The sequence below is a fragment of the Pseudorca crassidens genome, chromosome 2 (assembly GCF_039906515.1).
Source record: "Pseudorca crassidens isolate mPseCra1 chromosome 2, mPseCra1.hap1, whole genome shotgun sequence".
Taxonomy (NCBI): domain Eukaryota; kingdom Metazoa; phylum Chordata; class Mammalia; order Artiodactyla; family Delphinidae; genus Pseudorca; species Pseudorca crassidens.
The window spans coordinates 97,893,919-97,911,633 of NC_090297.1; the positions used below are offsets into that span (position 1 = coordinate 97,893,919).

The 17,715-nt window shown below is 45.2% G+C and overlaps 1 protein-coding gene and 1 long non-coding RNA gene across 3 annotated transcripts in view; one reads left to right on the forward strand and one right to left on the reverse strand.

The window, feature by feature from the left end:
- Positions 1 to 687: 687 nt before the first annotated feature.
- Positions 688 to 17,715, reverse strand: part of KCND3 (potassium voltage-gated channel subfamily D member 3) — a 233,074-nt gene continuing 216,046 nt past the window's right edge. The window contains exons 4-8 of one of the 2 annotated variants that reach the window (XM_067727256.1): positions 5,467 to 5,568; positions 5,043 to 5,132; positions 3,508 to 3,564; positions 2,060 to 2,307; positions 688 to 1,329 (exon numbers count right to left, since the gene is read on the reverse strand). In XM_067727256.1, coding sequence (XP_067583357.1) covers positions 1,128 to 1,329; positions 2,060 to 2,307; positions 3,508 to 3,564; positions 5,043 to 5,132; positions 5,467 to 5,568 — 699 coding nt within the window. In that variant the 3' untranslated portion in view covers positions 688 to 1,127. The remainder of the gene's footprint in view (positions 1,330 to 2,059; positions 2,308 to 3,507; positions 3,565 to 5,042; positions 5,133 to 5,466; positions 5,569 to 17,715) is intronic. The other variant, XM_067727257.1, reaches the window with a different exon arrangement.
- On the forward strand, positions 1,785 to 10,318 carry LOC137219143 (uncharacterized). The gene is made up of 3 exons (XR_010940994.1): positions 1,785 to 2,712; positions 7,069 to 7,207; positions 9,421 to 10,318. It is a non-coding gene; the product is annotated as an uncharacterized lncRNA (long non-coding RNA).

Consider the following 17,715-nt stretch of genomic DNA (forward strand, 5'->3'; position numbering starts at 1 on the left):
CTGGCACACTGGCATTACCTGTGCCTCTCAGGTGCTAGCGATTTCCTTTTCCAAGATCCCAGTGAGATAAATGTGGTCATTCCCTTTCTTCCCCAGAAATGGAAACTTCAACACCAGTGGTTCCAACCACAAGGGAAGCACTCTGTTCTTTAAGGTGGACTTCCCTCATCCCTAAATGCCCATTTTTGCTTTATTCTTTTCTCTTCCACCACTGCATTCATGTCCTTGGCACGAGTCTGCAGGTGCTTGGCAGTGGAGAAGGCTTTACTAACATGTCTCAGTATCACTGGGGTCCATGTGGAGACAGATGGCTGGACACAGAGAAAAACAGCCAGGGGGTGAAGCAGAGAGGTACAGAGACAAAGGAGACAGGGGCAGACAGAGGGTGAGTGTTGCTGTGTGGTCACGTGGCAGCTCTGTGCAGGTCAGCTGGGCAGTGCGGCCCAGGCTCAGTCGACCTCACCTACCTGGGGGAACGAAGAGAGAACTCAGCAGTAACTGACTTCTTAGCCTAAAAGCTTTTGCTATAAAAGGAGAAAAAAAAAAAAAAAAAAACCCCCTCACAAAATGCATTGTTTTGGTTCAAAGGTATTGGGTCCATGGAGAAAAACATTTCACAAAACTCCGTGGGTGTTTTTGTTTTCCACCTTTTCCCATGAATAAATATTATCCATTAAGAGCCTTGAAAAAGGTGCTTAAATACACAGTGTTATATTTTCTTCCTGTTTTGCATGTGACAACTCGGCCTCTGTGCTGCTCTTGGTCTTGTATTTTCCTCACTGGGGTCTCCAGAAACAATGGTTATTTGGTCTGAGGCTCCCCACTCCGGGCCCTGTCCTGGCTCGCAGCTTATACCCGCACAGTCCCATCCCTACCCGCCCCGCCCTCCCTTTCCTCTGGCCCCTGTGAGATGCAGTGGCACAGGGCTATGTCCACGCTTGCAGCAGTGAACCTCAGGTGCCCCTTTGCTGCCTCTTTCTCCTTCCAGGCACAGGTTTCAGTGTTGGGGGTGCAACAGGGTGGGCAGAAATAGTGGGGGAGGGGGAGGGAGTGGTCACAGTGGCCACCCACCAACATGCCAGCCCCCTTCACTCCCACTACCCGCACTGGCCCTCTGTCCAGTGGTTTTACAAGGCGGAGACCTTGACAACATTGCTGGCCATGGCAGGAATGTTCGTGTTGGAGCCTGGGCTGGCAGGGGGTGGCCGACCTTCCCCCTCTGGGGTTAGCGCTGGGGGAGTAGGAATGCTGATGATGGCTGTGGTGATCTGGGATGTTTTGCAGTTTGGTCTCAGTCCGTCGTCTGCTTTCAAATTAAGGCTGGAACGACTGGGATAAAAAAAGAGTGAGTTGATGATGGTTCGTCTTGCTAGTGTCCCAAAGCTTCCTTGACCCTCTACCTGTCTAGCTCACAGTAACTGGGAGGTGATTTGGGTGTCCCTCCATCTCTGCTTTTGGTAATCGGCCTGTAATTATCCATTCTGATTATTATTCCTAAACTACCCCGAATTGTAAAAGTCATGGATACTGGGCTTTGGAATTCAGAGTATACTTTTTTCCCTCCAGTGGATTTTTTTCCCATCCCTTGTGGCATTTGATTTTGGTTTCCCTGAATTCCTTGCCACTCATTGGAGGTAGTGGGAAGTTGCCTACATGTAAGTAGAGAGTCAGTCTGTGATTCAAAATCAGCCTGGGATAAGCCGAAATTTCATATAATTTCACAATTGTGAAAATTATTGTCTTGAGAAAACAGTCCATTCTTCGCACTAGGGTAGGTCATTTATGGATTTTTGTTGTTGTTCTTATTTTTTCTGGTATCTAACCCCACCTTGGGCCTACACCTGCTATAGTATCCTCCAAATCATATAAGAGGCGTGTGGGTTAACTTGCAAGGATGAGAAGGAAGGTGGGGGGAGGAAGGTGAGGTGAGGGACTCATGCATTAGACAGGGAGGAGGGAAGGCTGAGGACCCCCAGGGGTCTCCTAATGCTGAGAGCCTTTTACTCTGTGAAGGGAGCGTTGCAAACCTTAGGGAGTGATGGAGATGGGAGCCACCCACCTGGTAGTGAGGGAGGGCTGCTCGCTGCCCTGGATGTGGATCGTGCTGAGCTCTTGCATGCTGCGCAGGCGGGTGGCCGGCAGGTTGGAGTTGGGCAGGTGTGTGGTTTTCTTACTACGACGGGAGCAGCAGGTGGTCGTGAGGCCCGGGTGGCTGGACAGTGAGGGACTCCGTGTGGATGGGTAGTTCTGCATTGAACTCTCCATGCAGTTCTGCTCAAACATCTGTTCATCTATAAACTCGTGGTTCTGTGGGAAGCAGAGGGAGAAGAGGTAGGAGAAGGAGATAGGAGGAGGCGGGGGCGGGGATAATCCCCCGTACCCTGTATAGCTGCCTGTCTCTGTTCTGGCCCTTGGGAGAAGGGCTCCCAGCTGCGTGGAGCACAGATAAGCATTCAGGACATGGGGGATATCCTACAGGCATCAAATGAAGGAAGGAGGAGATTACCATTGACAGCCCTGGTCATCAGACTGGAGGGCGGAGACTGCGGTTGTGAAATCATGATGTGACATTCACTTCGTCTACAGCTTTGGCTGAAGGGATACGGAGGACATGGAGGGACTTAGTGGCATCCTCAGAGCTAGAAGCAAAGACTTGACGGACTTTGCAGGCTTTGACAGGATCTTCTCGTGGCGGGGGGCAGGGAGCGGCAGGTAAGGAGTCACTAACAATGGGTAGTGGGTACGCTGGGTTGTCTTTTCTGGATTTACTGGGTGAGATCCTTATGAATCCTGGGCAAGTGTGAGACATAAGCTTTTAAAGGCACTGGATTATTCACAGTGTTGGGAGAGCTTTGCTCTGGAAGGCCAATGCGGTCACACACTCAGGGTTATGATTGCTTTTGAGTACTGGGTTTTTTCCACCTGGTTATGGGGTATGGCTCCTTAATATACCTAAAGGCACAGGATTCCCTAAGTCAAGTGTAAGCATGGGAAGGGGATGCTAACAGACTCCTGATGGAGGCCACCAGGATGGGGTGGAGTGGAGCCCAGGATAACTAACATATGGCTGTTTAGCCAAGGTGACTAAACATCTATGCCATGAATGGTCTGGCCAAGGCTGCCAGAGTGAGGAGAAAGTCTGAGGAGAAGTAGCATGAGAACAGAGTTCAGAGAGAGACCAGCCCTGACAGCCGATACCAGGAGTCCCCATAGGGCTGGGCGGGTGGCACAGACAGATGTGGCACATGGACACTCACAAGGTACCAACATTGGTTCCATGTTCCGCCACCCCTCCAAGCCCCTGGGGAGGTCAAAAAAGGGAATCAGAAAGGCACAAAAAAACTGGAAGCCTGAGCTGGTACTGGGTAGGATAAGCAGAGTTAGGATAAGCCCAAGAAGAATCAAGAGCACATGCAGAGAACCAGACCAGGGGGTAAGAAGAGGAGACTCCACAGACTCAGAAGAATCAGAGAGAAAAACATCAATTGAAATTTTAAAAAGTTATACCTTGATGGTGGAGGTTCGTACAGATAACAGGGGATCATCCACAAGATAGGACAACCCCTACAGGACAACATGCCAACAGAAGATAAAAACACCATTGATTGTACATTCCAGCATTCCCAGGCTCAGTTTTGACATTCGATCTCTCAATCCCAGCATTCCACCCTTCCAGTCCAACATTCCATCCCTTGCTTCCAGCATTCTTCCTCCTTTGTCCCAACATTCCATCCCTTGAATCCAACATTCCTTGCCTAAAATGCAGCATTCCATCTCTTTAATCCCAATATCCCCACAATCCGACATTCTTTCCTTCAAATTCAGCATTCCACCCCGTCAATGCCAACATTCCATCTCTTAAAACCCAAACATTTTCACCCATATCCTTTCAACTTACACATTCCACCCAGCACATGCAACTTGGAAAGGGCAGTTGGGTCCAGGCCTATTTCTTTGGCAAGCTCTGAGTCTTTGAGAGAAATTCTAGATACACCTGTACGGTTCTTGACACTAAGAAACATTGGCTAAGTCCTGGAAACTAGGGTTTTCAGAGTACCTTCCCACAGTGGAAGCCCTCACTGGGCTCAGCTGCCATCCACAGCGTCCACAGCTGTCCATACTAAGAGTCACCTAACATCTACTTCCCCTACATTTGGGAGGCCAGGATATGGAACACTGAAAATTAGAAAGTTCCTTCCTTAGTGTGCTGAGCCCTGACCATAGCCTTTTTGGGGAAGGAGGTCCTAGAAAAGAACAAGAAGGAGTTTCTCTTTGTCTCTCTTTGGTTGTCCAGCCTAACCTCTCCTCCCTCCCTACTATTCCTAACACTTTTGCCAAGGCTCCAGGGTTGACCCCACTGCCCTTCCTTTCAGTCTGTTGGAGAGGCACAAGCATCATTCCACATTCCAGCTGGGGCACCCTAAGCCATGACTCATTTTTAGCAATCAGCCTTTCAGAATCTGAATTCCCTGGGAATTGCAGGGTGACTGAGATGGGGTGGTACTGGTAAAATCCGTGGCTAGAGAAATATATGCACTGCTTCGTTCATTCACTCTCTCCTGTTCCAAGTGGAATGGAAGGAGAAAAGGGACCCACAGATTGCATCAACCTAGCCCCAGGGATAGGACAAAAACTGACATTCTTCTCTGCTGTCCTGTAGTAACCTAGTATAAATTCAGCCCTAGCTCTGAAGAGGGGTGCTCATCAGAGCTGAGAAACTGATAGGCAGAGCCCTTAGGCCTCAGTAACTAAGAAATGGGCTGTGAGGACGGATGTAGGGTGTGTGTGGAAAGACTGGGGGAATGGCCTCCTCTGTGCTGCGGGCCTCCTGACCCTGGTGGCTTTGCCCCACTCCTTGGGGTCTTCCTCCTGAGGGCTGATAGAGACCTCATTGCTACTCTTTGGATCTAAGGGGACAAACTTTGACTTCTGAAGCCTGGGGTGAGAACGTGAGGACAGAGTTCTCACTCTGTAAGTTCTGACCTCAGAAAAGGGTCAGGGGTCAGGGATGAGAAGGGAGGTGGCACTGGGCTGGGACTCACAGTGGTTTTCTCCAGGCAGTGCAGCAGGTGGTGGTGCTGGCTCTCGATGAGTGAGGTGGTCTTGCCCATGTGCTCCTCTTCCGGGGTGCCCTAGGAGGAGAAGAGGAGAGGCTGGGTATGAAGCTGCTGGCTCTCCTTCTCTCCATCTCCTTCATCTCTCCACAGAGGGGAGGGGGGGACTGGAAAAATCTGGATGAACCAAATTTTAGGGTCACCCTAGACCATGCTAGCCTTTGGCTGGGAGCCCTTGAGCTAAAGGGGGTTTAGGGGTGATGATGAGAACCCTATGGAAGACATATGTGGAGGGTGGCTGCTACCTGGGGAAACTTTGGGGCTTTGGGGTGGGAGTGCTGATGCCCCCAGGAAGAAAAAGCAAGTCCATCCTCCCCTCCATCTCCCCAACCCAAGTCCCCCAGGCACCTACCATCAGCTCCAGTGCCTCGTTGAGGAGTCCGTTGCGCTTGCTGTGCAGGTAGGCATTGGAGCTCCCTGTTTTGGCCACACGGATCCTGGCAAGGCGGGCCTTCTGTGATTGGCAGAGAGAATAAAAGAGTGAGCAAGACTGAGAGACAAAAAGACAGTGAGCCTGGCCAAGCCAGCGACAGTGGGCTGTCCCAGCAAGGTTGGGTTCCCAGGTGATGTCTGATGAAGGGAAGGAAGCTGCTTCTTCCCCGCCGCAGAGATCTCTGTTTATAGACCTGGGACTGGGTCAGAGAGGCTGTGACCCCCCTGTACAGAGTGAGCATGGTCATGGTCAGAGTGCCTAGGGGTTTCCACTTGTCTCTCCAGCCTGGGTGTGATCCTGGCCAGGGAAATATCACTCATCAAATTCCTCCCTCCTTCCTCAAATTTCATGACCTTTATCCATTCAGTATTGCATTGGGGTATTTCTCATCTCAGACTGCAAGTTCTTTAAAGGAGCCCATGTTATAGCTCTCCTGATTCTCTCCTAGGGTCCAGTGCAATTCCCTGCATACAGCAGGTGCCCAAATACCAGTTAATTATAAGAAAAGCAAGGAGTGTGTATACGTGCCCCTCAACTCCTTCCCCTCTTTCTATTTTTTCCTTAGCATTCATTACTAAGGTGGTATATGTTTTACATATTTATCTCGCTATTGTCTCTCTTTCCCCACAGGAATGTAAACTCCTTGCGGGCAGCGGTTTTTGTTTTGTTCTCTGATATATCCCCAGTGCTTGATAACTTGTCAATCAATGGAAGAATTTACAATTGCATGTCTGTCTTTGGGATGTGTCTTTACATGTATATTTTGCTGTGCATGTCTATGGGAACGAGTGTAGGTGCATGTGCGTGTGACAAGGGGCCCAATGTGGGTGTGAGAGAGGAGAGGATGGAGCACATTTCCATACACCACCCTGGCTTTAGCTGCGGCGACTGAGAATCTCCCAGCTCCATCCTTGGAAGGCTTCGGCAGTATCCTGTGCAAGGGTCGCGTGGTACCTCAACCACACAAACTCATCTCTCTTGCTTGCAGAGGCAGTGGGAGAGGCCGGACACACTGCACAGGCTGACTTCTCTTCTCCTTCCTAATAACCATAATCAGTGTCACTATGACAGCAGCACAGCCACAGTGTGAGGCCTAAGAGGAAAGAGGCTCTGGGAAGGAGGGAGAAGGGACGGGTAGAGGGCTTCCTGCTGGTTTAAAAAAAATGCAGCTTCACGTTTGGGCTCTTGTGGATCTAGACCCAGCTGCAGGAAGAAGAGCCCACAAGGCCTCACAAACCTATTCTGGGGCAGAGGGGTCCTTCCTTCTGCCTCTGGGAAAATACACATTTAACGTCAGCATGGACTCTGAACAGAGGAGTCCTTGGAAAATTGTGGCAATTTTCACTTCTTGTGACTTTCTCCCCAGCATGGGGAAGTGTCCCCTCCAAGTGTCCTACTGGGCTGGCTCATCTGCTAAAAGGAGGCCAGGGACTTGGATTTAGGCTGTCAACAGAAGCACAAAGAACACACGATAGCTATTGTTCCCTGGGAAGTCCCCCTGTGACCACTGTGTCCTTGCAGGAACAATTCAACGACTTCCCCTGGTTTCTAAATATGGCGAAGAGGTCAGCACTTGAGCCTAGAAGATCTGCCTGTAAAACTGAGGAAGAACTCTCCTCTAGACAGAGAATAAAAAGAGGAAGCAGGGAGAGAAAGGATGGTAAGTAAGCCCTACCATTCCTCTTCTCTCTGAGCAAAGAACATGCATTCCAGGTGCAGGACAGTTCTCGTTCCTGGGGATCCCGCTCCAGCCCTCCCCTCAGCTCAATGTCTACATTCAAGCAAGTTCTTCATCATTTGAGGATGTGGCTACTATTGCTTTGGGTGAGCACTGGGTGTTGAGAGCTGCGTATGGAAATCCGGTTGTGTCAGCTCATTTTAGCCTTATATAATTTGATGGCACCACTTACAGCCAGACCATTCTTGTATCTGGGGTCTGTCTTCATTACTTTCTGGAGATGAAAGATTCTCCTGCTCTCCTTTGTGGCACTCCTTTTAATCTTATCTTACCCTGGGCGCTATTAAAGCAACAGATTGTCATAACAAATGCACTATATCGTTTAATCATTTCCCACACAGGATAAAGAGGTTTGCAATATATTTATAGAACCATACCCAGCATATGTAATTTGGTGAGGACTTTTGGCTTGACTTTGAGCCCCTGAGGGCCAGAGCCTGTGACTTATGCATATTTTTATCTTCAGCACCTAGCACAGAGCTTCGCACTGAGTATTTGCTCAAGCAAGGCTTGTGATGGCCCAGGAAGGAAGATGATCCTACACAGTCGGTCAGACATCCATGTTAATAAAGCCGTTGTGATGGGCTCAGTCCTTGTGTGTACTGGTCAGCCTCCTTCTCTTCCATGAACATGAGTACAGTGTAAGAGTTCGGAGAATGTAGGGATCATCTAGGCTATTTTACAGACGAGGAAATGGAGGATGTGAGAGGAAGTGACTTGTTCAGGGCAAGGTTTCAGCTCAGGTCTTCCAACCTCCCAACGCTGCTTCCATAACACCCCCTCCTCCTTCCCTGAATTTCAACTCCCCTCAGACAAGTTTTCAACTTGATGAGCAAAGCCCAGAAAGTTGCATTTTCAACAGCTGTAGACATTCCAGGGCTGGAGGAGAGGTTTGGATAGAGGATTCTGCCACCCTGGGCACAGTTCCAAGTTCAGGCTAATAAGCTCAAGAACTCTGTCAGCCCCGAGAAGGGTTTCACGATGAAGCACTTCCTAGCTATCTGGCTGGCAGGTGCCCTTGGACCATGAGTATTGACATCTCTACCCTGGGAGAGGCAGAAGAAGGAAAAAGAGGGAGAAATGGAAAAGCCAAAAGAGAACATGGGCAATTGCACTTTTAGGCATTTATCCCAGAGAAATGAAAACTTACGTTCACACAAAAACCTGCACATGGCTGTTAACAGCAACTTTATTTATAATAGCCCAATGTCCCTCAACAGGCAAACTGTTAACCATAACTGGGATGCATCCATACCAGGGAATACTGCTCAGCAAGGAAAAGGAACGGACTACTGATACACATGACTTAGATGAATCTCCAGGAATTATATGAAATGAAAAAAGCCAATCTCCAAAGGTTGCCTACTGTATTTGATATACCATTGATATACCATTAAAAAAAAAACGTTTTTATAAAGGGAGGACAGATAAATAGTTGCCAGAGGTTAGAGATGGGGTAGACATAGAGTGAGGGGGGTGTGGTTATAAAAGAAATAGTGGGAGGGACCCTTATGGTGTTGGAACTGTGCAGTACCTTGACTGAGATGGGGGATGTGAACCTGCATAGGTAATAAAACTGTATAAAACTTCACACACACACACACACACACACACACACACACACACACACACATGGGTACAAGTAAAACTGGGGAAGTCTGAATAGGATTGGTGGATTGCAGCAATGTCCATACGCTGGACATGAAATTTTATAACTACATGTGAATTACAATTATTCCAATTAAAATTTCCATTAAAAACGTTCCCCCCCTCTGTCCACTGCTAGACCTCCTTACTTGATCTCCAGTTCACTTGGCTTAGAAAACCCAGTCTCTGCAGCAAAGAGTCGTGGAATTCTTTCAGTAATAATCCCAAGCCAGTCAGTCACGATGGGAAAGGATGACAACATTTGGAGCCTTTCCTCTCCACCTGAGGCATGTGGGCTGGAGCTTACCTTCACAGCTCCTGAGTATGTGGTCTGGGCTGAGAACTGTCATCAGCACCCCTAACCCCCTTCCTGTCCCATCTCTCCATTCCCCACTAAGTTCCCCAACCTGGCTTCCTTGCCTCGCTGTGACAGACCCAGTGCTGGAAGCAGGCAGTATTCTTGTGTTCTTTTTCTTTTCCTCTCACAGGAAGCCTAAGGTGAAAAGAGGCAGAACTGAGCCTACTGTGAGGAGAGACAGTATCCAGAGGAGGTGAAAACACTGCAAATATTTACTCTGATTTCAAGGAAGAGCAAAGAGGGAGAGGGAGAAGGGTGGGAAAGGAGGCAGAAGGGAGGGAGTCTCATCCTGAGGGGCTAGAGGGAGGAAGAAGCCTAAGCTGATTCCTTCTGGATCTTAATTACACAGGATGAGCTTTGTAAAGTTCTGCAGAGAAATGGTCCCTGTCGTATTCTTTGCAGGGGCAAAACGACAGCAGATGCGATGCTCTAAGAAGTAGGTAAGGGTGTGAGCCCGGAGGGGAAGGGAGCACAGGAGTGGCTGAAGCACAGTTTGAGTGGGGCTGTTGTGGGCTAGTGTGTGAGCTGAGGATACCTTGGGTTCCCACTGCTCTACAAAAACCCTGTGTCATGTCATGGCTATTGTAAATAGAGCTGCAATGAACATTGTGGTGGTTTTCTCCGGGTATATGCCCAGTAGTGGGATTGCTGGGTCATATGGTAGTTCTACTTTTAGTTTTTTAAGGAACCTCCATACTGTTCTCCATAGTGGCTGTATCAATTTACATTCCCACCCACAGTGCAAGAGGGTTCCCTTTTCTCCACACCCTCTCCAGAGTGAAGTAAGTCAGAAAGAGAAAAACAAATACCGTATGCTAACACATATATATGGAATCTGACAGGAATAAAGACGCAGACGTAGAGGATGGACTTGAGGACACGGGGAGGGGGAAGTGTAAGCTGGGATGAAGTGAGAGAGTGGCATGGACATATATATACTGCCAAATGTAAAATAGATAGCTAGTGGGAAGCAGCCGCATAGCACAGGGAGATCAGCTCAGTGCTTTGTGACCACTTAGAGGGGTGGGATAGGGAGGGTGGGAGGGAGGGAGATGCAAGAGGGAGGGGATATGGGGATATATGTATACGGATAGCTGATTCACTTTGTTATACAGCAGAAACTAACACACCATCGTAAAGCAATTATACTCCAATAGAGATGTTAAAAAAAAACCCCAAACCAAAGCAAACCCTGTGTCAGCCCTTGCCCAGTGCTGGGGGGTTGGGGGAGGGGGAGGTTGAGGTTGCTATAGGACCCTTGACCCTTCAGGGCTTTAGGCTCCTTGATTTGGAAAGGCGATCCCCGTTTCTTTCTGCCCCTTTCTTTAGGACAGCATAATGAATTTATATATTGTTCACATTTGCCAGCTGACTTGAACAGGGAAAGAGATAAGACTTCTATTTCTGAGCTGGCTAGCAGGGGATGGGGGTGGGGAAACCTGACCTTGGGTGAAGAGGTAGGAAATGGTTCTGGAGGGGATGGAGAGGACAGCAGATCAATCCAAGGCAGGCTGACAACATTAAAAACCCAGGTCAAGATAAGTCAAAATATATTTCCACACAGGTGGAAGGAGACAGCAGGGCAAGGAAGTGACAAAGGCACACAAAAGGGGAGATGCTGGAAGTGGGGACCAACTGGATTTATTATATAACTATGTGATATATATTATATTATTAAGTATTTTTACATGTAAATTATTATACATTTCAGAGCTAACTTTCATGAACTTTGAGACTTTGTTTCAGTCAGCATACACAGATTTGTTCTGGAATCCTGGATTCCTCTGATATGTCGTGGAAGCCCTGCCACTTGGGAGTTATCCCTGTGAATGGAAGGTCAGGAGAGAGGATCATGCGGTGAGGAAGTAACCCAGCTGCAATGCATAGGGCCTGGCACATAGTTGGTGTTCAGTAAATGTGTGTGGAATGAATGAATAAAAGAAAGAATAAAATAAGGACATAATGTTTCAGGCCTCCATAAGTGACTCTTTCAGGTCCCCCTGTCCCCTGTACCCAGAAAGGCTTTGATCGTACCCCATGGAGGTTGAGATGCTGCTGAAGGGGGAGTATTTCAGCCCAGAACAGAAGAGAAAGGATGGCAGGGCCCTGAACCAAGATGGCGGAGTAGAAGGACATGCTCTCACTCCCTCTTGTGAGAACACCAGAATCACAACTAGCTGCTGGACAATCATCGACAGGAGGACACTGGAACTCACCAAAAAAGATGCCCCACATCCAAAGACAAAGGAGAAGCCACAATGAGACCATAGGAGGGGTGCAATCACAGTAAAATCAAATCCCATAACTGCTGGGTGGGTGACTCACAGACTGGAGAACACTTATAACACAGAAGTCCACCCACTGGAGTGAAGGTTCTGAGCCCAATGTCAGGCTTCCCAACCTGGGGGTCCAGCAACGGAAGGAGGAATTCCTAGAGAATCAGACTTCGAAGTCTAGTGGGATTTGATTGCAGGACTTCGACAGGACTGGGCGAAACAGAGACTTCACTCTTGGAGGGCACACACAAAGTAGTGTGCGTATTGGGACCAAGGAGAAGCAACAGTGATCCCAGGGGAGACTGAACCAGACCTACCAGCTAGTGTTAGAAGGTCTCCTGCAGAGGCAGGGGGTGGCTGTGTCTCACTGTGGGGACAAGGAAACTGGCAGCAGAAGTTCTGGGAAGTACTCCTTGGCGTGAGCCCTCCCAGAGTCCGCCATTAGCCCCATCAAAGAGCCCAGGTAGCCTCCAGTGTTGGGTTGCCTCAGGCCAAACAACAAACAGGGAGGGAATGCAGACCCACGCATCAGCAGTCAAGGAGATTAAAGTTTTACTGAGCTCTGCCCACCAGAGCAACAGTCAGCTCTACCCACCACCAGTCCCTCCCATCAGGAAACTTGAACAGGCCTCTTAGATAGTCTCATCCACCAGAGGGCAGACAGCAGAAGCAAGAAGAGCTACAATCCTGCAGCCTGCGGAACAAAAACCACATTCATAGAAAGACAAGATGAAAAGGCAGAGGGCTATGTACCAGATGAAGGAACAAGATAAAACCCCAGAAAAACAACTAAATGGAGTGGAGATAGGCAAGCTTCCAGAAAAAGAATTCAGGATAATGATAGTGAAGATGATCTAGGACCTCGGAAAAGGAATGGAGGCAAAGATGGAGAAGATGCAAGAAATGTTTAACAAAGACCTAGAAGAATTAAAGAACAAACAAACAGAGATGAACAACACAATAACTGAAATGAAAAATACCCTAGAAGGAATCAATAGCAGAATAACTGAAGCGGAAGAACAGATAAGTGACCTGGAAGACAGAATGGTGGAATTCACTGCTGCAAAACAAAATAAAGAAAAAAGAATGAAAAGAAATGAGGACCGCCTAAGAGACCTCTGGGACAACATTAAATGCAACAACATTCGCTTTATAGAGGTCCCAGAAGGAGAAGAGAGAGAGAAAGGACCTGAGAAAATATTTGAAGAGATTATAGTTGAAAACTTCCCTAACATGGGAAAGGAAATAGCCACCCAAGTCCAGGAAGTGCAGAGAGTCCCAGGCAGGATAAATCCAAGGAGAAACATGCCGAGAGAGATAGTAATCAAATTGACAAAAATTAAAGACAAAGAAAAATTATTGAAAGCAGCAAGGGAAAAATGACAAATAACCTACAAGGGAACTCCCATAAGGTTAACAGCTGATTTCTCAGCAGAAATTCTACAAGCCAGAAGGGAGTGGCATGATATACTTAAAGTGAAGAAAGGGAAGAACCTACAACCAAGATTACTCTACCCAGCAAGGATCTCATTCAGATTCGATGGAGGAAACAAAAGCTTTACAGACAAGCAAAAGCTAAGAGAATTTAGCACCACCAAACCAACACCAAACCAGCTCCAAACAAATGCTAAAGGAACTTCTCTAAGTGCGAAACACAAGAAAAGAAAAAGACTACAAAAACAAACCCAAAACAATTAAGAAAATGGTCATAGGAACATACATATCAATAATTACCTTAAACATGAATGGATTAAATGCTCCAGCCAAAAGACACAAGCTTGCTGAATGGATACAAAAACAAGATCCATATATATGCTGTCTACAAGAGACCCACTTCAGACCTAGGGACACATACAGACTGAAAGTGAGGGGATGGAAAAAGATATTCCATGCAAATGGAAATCAAAAGAAAGCTGGAGTAGCAATACCCATATCAGATAAAATAGACTTTAAAATAAAGAATGTTACAAGAGACAAGGAAGGACACTACATCATGATCAACAGATCAATCCAAGAAGAATCTATAACAATTATAAATATATATGCAGCCAACATAGGAAGACCTCAATACATAAGGCAACTGCTAACAGCTATAAAAGAGGAAATTGACAGTAACACAATAATAGTGGAGGACTTTAACATCTCACTTATACCAATGGACAGATCATCCAAAATGAAAATAAATAAGGAAACACAAGATTTAAATGACACAATAGACCACAGAGATTTAATTGATATATATAGGACATTCCATCCCAAAACAGCAGATTACACTTTCTTCTCAAGTGTGCATGGAACATTCTCCAGGATAGATCACATCTTGGGTCACAAATCAAGCCTCAGTAAATTTAAGAAAATTGAAATCATATCAAGCCTCTTTTTGACCACAACACTAGGAGATTAGAAATCAATTACAGGGAAAAAAATGTAAAAAACACAAACACATGGAGGCTAAACAATACATTACTAAATAACCAAGAGATCACTGAAGAAATCAAAAAATACCTAGAGACAAATGACGATGAAAACACGACGATCCAAAACTTATGGGATGCAGCAAAAGCAGTTCTAAGATGGAAGTTTATAGCTATAGAAGACTACCTCAAGAAATAAGAAAAATCTCAAATAAACAATCTAACCTTACACCTGAAGGAAGTAGAGAAAGAAGAACAAAATGCAAAGTTAGCAGAAGGAAAGAAATCATAAAAATCAGAGCAGAAATAAATGAAATGGAAACAAAGAAAACAATAGCAAAGATCAATAAAACTAAAAGCTGGTTCTTTGAGAAGATAAACAAAACTGATAAACCATTAGCCAGACTCATCAAGAAAAAGAGGGAGAGGACTCAAATCCATAAAATTAGAAATGAAAACGGAGAAGTTACAACAGACACCACACAAATACAAAGCATCCTAAGAGACTATTACAAGCAACTCTATGCCAATAAAATGGACAACCTGGAAGAAATGACCAAATTCTTAGAAAGGTATAACCTTCCAAGACTGAACCAGGAAGAAATAGAAAATATGAACAGACTAATCACAAGTAATGAAATTGAAACTGTGATTAAAAATCTTCCAAAAGGGCTTCCCTGGTGGTGCAGTGGTTGAGAGTCCGCCTGCTGATGCAGGGGACACGGGTTTGTGCCCTGGTCCGGGAAGATCCCACATGCCACGGAGTGGCTGGGCCCGTGAGCCATGGATGCTGGCCTGTGCGTCCGGAGCCTGTGCTCCACAATGGGAGAGGCCACAACAGTGAGAGGTCCGTGTACCGCAAAAAAAAAAAAAAGAAAAAATCTTCCAACAAACAAAAGTCCAGGACCAGATGGCTTCACTGGTGAATTCTATCAAACATTTAGAGAAGAGCTAACAACCATCCTTCTCAAACTCTTCCAAAAAATTGCAGAGGAAGGAGCACTCCCAAACTCATTCTATGAGGCCACCACCACCCTGATATCAAAACCAGACAAAGATACTACAAAAAAGAAAAAATTACAGACCAATATCACTGACGACTATAGATGCAAAAATCCTCAACAAAATACTAGCAAACAGAATCCAACAACACATTAAAAGGATCATACACCATGATCAAGTGGGATTTATCCCAGGATTGCAAGGATTCTTCAATATATGCAAATCAACCAATGTGATATACCAAATTAACAAACTGAAGAATAAAAACCATATGATCATCTCAATGGATGCAGAAAAACTTTTGACAAAATTCAACACCCATTTATGATAAAAACTCTCCAGAAAGTGGGCAGAGAGGGAACCTACCTTTACATACCAAAGGCCATATATGACGAACCCACAGCAAACATCATTCTCAATGGTGAAAAACTGAAAGCATTTCCTCTAAGATCAGGAGCAAGACAAGGATATACACTCTCACTACTATTATTCAACATAGTTTTGGCAGTCCTAGCCACAGCAATCAGACAAGAAAAAGAAATAAAAGGAATACAAATTGGAAAAGAAGTAAAACTGTCACTCTTTGTCGATGACATGATACTATACATAGAGAATCCTAAAGATGCCACCAGAAAACTACTAGAGCTAATCAATGAATTTGGTAAAGTTGAAGGTTACAAAATTAATGCCCAGAGGTCTCTTGCATTCCTATACACTAATGATGAAAAATCTGAGAGAGAAATTAAGGAAACACTCCCATTTACCATTGCAACAAAAAGAGTAAAATACCTAGGAATAAACCTGCCTAGGGAGAAAAAAGACCTGTATGCAGAAAACTATAAGACATTGATTAAAGAAATTAAAGGTGATACCAACAGATGGAGAGATATACCATGTTCTTGGATGGAAGAATCAATACTGTGAAAATGACTATACTACCCAAAGCATTCTACAGATTCAATGCAATCCCTATCAAACTACCAATGGCATTTTTCATGGAACTAGAACAAAAAATCTTAAAATTTGTGTGGAGACACAAGAGACCCTGAATAGCCAAAGCAGTCTTGAGGGAAAAAAACGGAGCTGGAGGAATCAGACTCCCTGACTTTAGACTATACTACAAAGCTACAGTAATCAAGACAATATGGTACTGGCACAAAAACAGAAACATAGATCAATGGAACAAGATAGAAAGTCCAGAGATAAACACATGCACCTATGGTCAACTAATCTATGACAAAGGAGGCAGGATATACAATGGAGAAAAGACAGTCTCTTCAATAAGTGGTGCTGGGAAAACTGGACAGCTACATGTAAAAGAATGAAATTAGAACACTCCCTAACACCATACACAAAAATAAACTCAAAGTGGATTAGAGACCTAAATGTAAGACCATACACTATAAAACTCTTAGAGGAAAACATAGGAAGAACACTCTTTGACATAAATCACAGCAAGATTTTTCATCCACCTCTTAGAGTAATGGAAATAAAAACAAAAATAAACAAATGGGACCTAATGAAACTTAAAAGCTTTTGCACAGCAAAGGAAACCATTAACAAGACAAAAAGACAACCCTCAGAATGGGAGAAAATATTTGCAAACAAATCAATGGACAAAGGATTAATCTCCAAAATATATACAGCTCATGCAGCTCAATATTAATAAAACAAACAACCCAATCCAAAAATGAGCAGAAGACCTAAATAGACATATCTCCAAAGAAGACATACAGATGGCCAAGAAGCACATGAAAAGCTGCTCAACATCACTAATTATTAGAGAAATGCAAATCAATATTACAATGAGGTATCACTTCACACCAGTTAGAATGGGCATCACCAGAAAATCTACAAACAACAAATGCTAGAGAGGGTATGGAGAAAAGGGAACCCTCTTGCACTGTTTGTGGGAATGTAAATTGATACAGCCACTATGGAGAACAGTATGGAGGTTCCTTAAAAAACTAAAAATAAAATTACCATATGATCCAGCAATCCCACTACTGGACATATACCCAGAGAAAAGCATAATTCAAAAAGACACATGCACCCCAATGTTTATTGCAGCTCTATTTACAATAGCCAGGTCATGGAAGCAACCTAAATGCCCATTGACAGACGAATGGATAAAGAAGTTGTGGTACATATATACAATGGAATATTACTCAGCCATAAAAAGGAACGAAATTGGGTCATTTGTTGAGATGTGGATGGATCTAGAGACTGTCATACAGAGTGAAGTAAGTCAGAAAGAGAAAAACAAATATCATATATTAACGCATATATGTGGAACCTAGAAAAATGGTACAGATGAACCAGTTTGCAGGGCAGAAATTGAGACACAGATGTAGAGAAGAAACGTATGGACACCAAGGGGGGAAAGCGGCTGGGGGGATGGTGTGTGGTGGTGGGATGAATTGGGAGATTGGGATTGACATGTATACACTGATGTGTATAAAATTGATGACTAATAAGAACCTACTGTATAAAAAAATAAATAAAATAGAATTCAAAAATTTAAAAAAAAAGGCTGAATACATAAAAAAAAAAAAAAAAGGAGTAAAAGGAAAATCTGCCCCCTGGGTCCAAGAACCTTCACCAGCCAGATGCCCTAAAAATGCAGAGAAATGACATTTGGCTGAGAAGGTGAGGTATTTTGGGTAGAAGGTGGCGGCCAGTCATGAAAGGAGGCTTCTGTCTTGGCACCAAAGCCTTCAGACATCTTTCGTC